Raw genomic sequence first — 5,039 nt, 5'->3', positions numbered from 1 at the left:
GAACAATGATTGGTTGTCGACTATAACAGAAAAAATGCATTACGAAAAACAAAATTATGTAAAAATTTAGTGTCAAAATAAATACACCCCTAAAATTTAGTGTCTAAAACAAAGTCATTTTAAGTATCACCAGCTACACCAAAACGATGTAGTTTTATCCATGTCAAATATCGTTAGGGTTTGAACGATATAGTGATATAATTGAAATTAAAATTAAATTTTAATATTATAATTAAAAAATAAAAAATAAAAAATTTAATGAGTATAAATGATACATCACTTAAAATTTAATTTTTTATAATCATCTTAACTTAATTAAATTTTTTTTAAATTTAATCATTCTTGTCAAAATAACAATGAAAGATAATTATAAATTCTGTTGAAATAGTCAAAATCCCTATATCTAAAACAATTTTTCAAGTTAGGTAACCAATAAAAAACCGCTTGCTGAACCCGGCTGCCAATCCTATTTCCTTTTGCCCTTGTCTGGTACAGAAACAAACGATTTTTGTTTTACTTTCCAAAAGTTGAAAATTAAAATCGTAGAACAGATTGATCATTCCAACTCTGCCTTTCTCTCCTCCTCTCCTCTCCTCTCCTCTCCTCTCCTCTCGTCTCGTCGGAGAGCTTTTCTTTAAATGTCTTTGATCTCTGTTTCTCTCTTTCATTTGAACGCATAAATTAATGAAAAATCTTTAGAATTTTTCTCAAATTACAGATCTAAATAGAAGTAGTTTTCAATCCCCCCCCCCAATTCGGCCGAAGAGAGAAAAAAGAGGGAAGAGATAGAGAAATCGAACCAAAAAAATGATCACCATTCCGTATTTGACCGCTCTAACCACATATTTCAGCTATGGTCTTCTCTTCGCGTTTGGCCAATTCCGTGATTTCTTCAGGAAAATCTTTGATTGGTGGCAGGCCAGCAATCTTCAGGTTCGTTTCATTCTTTTTAAAATTTTCGTTTTCTTAATAGAATCGTAATTGTTAGATTATATTTTGCTTAAAAATTGCATGGATATAAATTAAGTTGCGTGACGATTTGTTCATTTTTTATTCTCTAGGGTTATGCGCCGATCTGTTTAGGACTTGAAGATTTCTATATTCGACGCTTGTATCTTCGTATTCAGGTATTTACTTTTTTTCTTCAATAGTTTCTTGCTTTATTTATTTATTATTCAAATTTCATTGAGATTTTTCGTCCTGAATCGCTGAAGAAATCAATGTTTTAATCTAAATTTGGTTGCTGATCTGTTTTATTATTATTTTTCTTTGAAGCGCTAGTTCTTGCTCGTATTTAATCGTTGAAGACTTGGTTAGCTCAAATTTAATATTCAACAGTCTTTTTGCTCTTTTGATGACTTTCGGTTGCATGGTTATATGCTGCTAGCATGTCTGACATTTTCACCTCTGTAGGATTGTTTCGGAAGACCGATAGCGAGTGCTCCGGATGCTTGGTTTGATGTAGTTGAGCGGTACTCCAATGACTATAATAAAACATTGAAGTAAGACTTCTGATGTGCTTTCACTCTTCAATCCTATTTAAAGCCCACTTTCATTTATTCTAGAACCATTTGCTCTAAATTTTGACTTTGTTTTATTACCGCATTTGGACAACATACAAAGAAAGTTTGTCAACTAAAAGTTGTTCTTCTTAGGTGAATGATTGAGATAGAAAGCTTGATTGCTAAATATATATGTAACTGGCTTTTGTTGACTGTTTTTCTTGATCTTTTACAGGCGAACTGAAAAGAAAAGTAGGTGCCTTAACTTGGGATCATACAATTATCTTGGCTTTGCAGCAGCTGATGAATATTGCACACCACGTGTAATTGATTCATTAAATAGATTTTCAGCAAGCACATGTAGTACTCGTGTTGATGGAGGTATATATTTTTTATTTTGCACTGTATTCTGTCTGGTCACACACTGGTTATTTGAAATCTTTTACTTCCCTTTTTCTTTCAGGAACTACGACACTGCATAAAGAACTGGAGGAGTGTGTTGCAAACTTTGTTGGAAAGCCTTCTGCTGTGGTCTTTGGCATGGGCTATGTGACAAACTCTGCTATTCTTCCTGTCGTAATTGGAAAGGTATAAACAATGTTAGCTTGAGTGTGTGAAAAGTTCATATGAACTTTCTTTTGGTCATTGCTCTCTGAGTATCCTCATTCTTATTCTTCTTTGCATGTATCAACAGGGAGGGTTAATTATTAGTGATTCATTAAACCACAACTCCATTGTCAATGGTGCTCGAGGCTCAGGAGCTACTATCCGAGTTTTTCAACATAATAGTAAGTTTTATGTGGTATTTGACACTTAGTAAATTTATTGACATATCATTATGCTGATATAAGCAAATTGCTGTTTCCAGCTCCTTCTCATTTGGAGAAGGTACTGAGAGAACAAATTGCTGAGGGGCAGCCCAGGACACATAGGCCATGGAAGAAGATAATTGTTGTTGTGGAGGGTATTTATAGTATGGAAGGCGAACTTTGTAAGCTCCCTGAGATTGTTGCCATATGCAAGAAGTACAAGGTAATGTTGATATATTGATAAAGTTCTCATGATAATACATTCGGTTTGTTCTTGAACATGTCCTTTTTGTCTTGCTTTTGAATTGGTTCCTCCTAGGGCTGTAAACGAGCCGAGTCGAAAACTCTAAAATGGAGCTTGACTTGGCTAGAAAACTCGCGAGCCCAAATTTTCAAGCTCGACTCTAACTCGAAACCATGAACAGAAGCTCGTAAAAGCTCAAAATGAAAAAAAAAAACTTAAAACTTAACTCGATTGAAGTCTCAAACTCAACTCTAACTTGAACTTAAATACAATTGTATTTTTTTTTAAAAAAATCAACTCATAAATATTAATATTATTAATAATTTATTTTTTATAAAAAATAAAATCTTAATATATTATATTTTAGAGTTGCTCGTGAGCTTTCCGAGTTGAGTATCAAGTAGCTCGTTAAGAACTCGAGTCGAGCTCAAATTCAAGTTGAGTCCATTCGAGTCGAGTATTTATCGAGCTTTGACTGAGTCGATCTCAAGTAGCTCACGATCTGTCTCGTCTCATTTACTGCCCTAGTTCCTCCAGTTATATAGACTTTTCTGACTACATTTATAATGCATTTTTAGCCATCATTTTTGTTTCCTGTCCTAAATATTGTTTGTTTGTCTCCCATTTATTTCAGGCATATGTTTACTTGGATGAGGCTCATAGCATTGGGGCAGTGGGAAAAACAGGACGAGGAGTATGTGAACTCTTAGGAGTGGATACTGCTGATGTGGATATCATGATGGGAACTTTTACTAAATCTTTTGGGTCTTGTGGTGGTTATATTGCTGGATCCAATGTTTGTTTTGCTTTTGCTAATTGTTAACTTCTTTGGATCTTTTAAAGTCACTTTGGACAGTCAAGTGATCATTTTTCGTTATGTTCCATTTATAGTCGAGCTTGGTCCTGCTGGTCATGAAAACCGGTTCTATAAATCTCATAACTAACTTGTTCCTATGTCAATTTCAGGAACTTATACAATATCTTAAGTACACATGTCCTGCTCATCTATATGCAACATCAATATCACCTCCAGCTGCACAGCAAATAATATCTTCAATAAAGGTTATTCTTGGAGAGGATGGTTCTAGCAGAGGTACGCACATCATATTCTCTCTCCCTAAGATCACCAGACTTCTACTGGGACATTCACATTTGGATCATCATTTCATTTTGTCATGACTTGAGTTGGCTTTTTTGTATAATATCAGGAGCTCAAAAACTTGCAAGGATACGTGAGAATAGTAACTTTTTGAGGTCAGAACTACAAAAGATGGGTTTTGAAGTCCTTGGAGACAATGATTCCCCTGTGATGCCCATAATGCTTTACAATCCAGCAAAAATCCCTGCATTTTCTCGAGAGTGCCTCAAGCAAAATGTGAGTTTAAGCCAAATCCAGCTGTCCATGAATTCACATTGAAATATCAGCCATTATTACTTTGACATTTTAGTTCTTCCATTCATTATTTCTATATTCCCGGTGCTTGTATCACTCTAAGTGCGTACAGACCAGTTATTGAAAATGTAATCCTTCTGTCACAGGTTGCTGTAGTTACGGTTGCTTTCCCTGCCACCCCATTACTTTTGGCCAGGGCACGGATTTGCATTTCCGCCTCACATACCAAGGAGGACCTTCTTAAAGCTTTGGAGGTAACTACTGGATGTTATTGCTTCTGCCTAGCAGTAATGCACAGATTAGAATTTGTTATCGGAGTTCTCAGATAGTAGGCAGAAGTCTTATCTAATCTTATTAATCTTTCTTATGGCCAGGTTATCAGTCAGGTTGGTGATTTGGTGGGCATAAAATACTTCCCTGCAGAGCCTAAGAAGCAGCTGCAGCCGGGGAAAGAGACAATTAAGTTGGAGTGATAGGTTTCCAAGACTGGCTGAAGTTGAATTCCCGCTTGTTTTCGAGCAGGCACCATAGAATTGACGTCAAACAAGCAAATTCTTCACCAGGTTCCATGTCTTGATCGTTGTAGTCTCTCTGAAAATCACGGGTAAGTTTGTTTGTAGAAACAATAGCTTGGGTATCCTAAGGCTTTCCTACGCGTTTGTAGCAGTGTGTTTTGGGCATCTTCTTTGGATATTAGTGAATTAATTGATGTATAGGGAACTAATTTAATTCAATTATATCATCATTTTTGTTTGTTTGCTTGTTTTGGGCCAACGAACTGGCCATAGCTACAGTATCGTGCAGTTCCAAGTCAAGATGATGCTACTATGCAGGTGTTCAATTGAATTGAATCCAAATAGTAAGATGCTTGGGTTTGATTCAAAATATACCTCAATTGCGTAATACACTATATTATATTTATATGAAAATATCTAAGATTGGCCACTTAGCGGGAGCGGTTTCAACAGTCGTCGCCAAGATGGAGATCTCAAAGCAATTTCCTGTCTGCAAATGTATTATCATAGCATATGCTGCAATAACGGTAGCTCCATTCTTCCTGGTATCAACAGTAGGAGAAGCTAGGTAAGACT

The 5,039-nt window shown here is 35.7% G+C and overlaps 1 protein-coding gene across 1 annotated transcript; it reads left to right on the top strand.

Annotated features, from left to right (window-relative positions):
- The first annotated feature begins 593 nt into the window (after nucleotides 1–593).
- LOC120215926 (long chain base biosynthesis protein 2a) lies at nucleotides 594–4,710 on the top strand. Its single transcript, XM_039213455.1, has 12 exons — nucleotides 594–933; nucleotides 1,062–1,127; nucleotides 1,414–1,502; nucleotides 1,738–1,883; nucleotides 1,966–2,090; nucleotides 2,197–2,290; nucleotides 2,371–2,534; nucleotides 3,190–3,351; nucleotides 3,522–3,648; nucleotides 3,764–3,930; nucleotides 4,095–4,202; nucleotides 4,323–4,710. The coding sequence occupies exons 1-12, from the start codon at nucleotides 808–810 to the stop codon at nucleotides 4,419–4,421; spliced, it is 1,473 nt and encodes a 490-aa protein (XP_039069386.1). The 5' UTR covers nucleotides 594–807; the 3' UTR covers nucleotides 4,422–4,710.
- The last annotated feature ends 329 nt before the right edge of the window (nucleotides 4,711–5,039 follow it).

The sequence above is a fragment of the Hibiscus syriacus genome, unplaced genomic scaffold, assembly GCF_006381635.1.
Source record: "Hibiscus syriacus cultivar Baekdansim isolate YM2019G1 unplaced genomic scaffold, ASM638163v2 tig00110156_pilon, whole genome shotgun sequence".
Taxonomy (NCBI): domain Eukaryota; kingdom Viridiplantae; phylum Streptophyta; class Magnoliopsida; order Malvales; family Malvaceae; genus Hibiscus; species Hibiscus syriacus.
The sequence above is the reverse complement of the archived record's forward strand: the minus strand, read 5'-3'. Positions and strand labels throughout refer to the sequence as shown.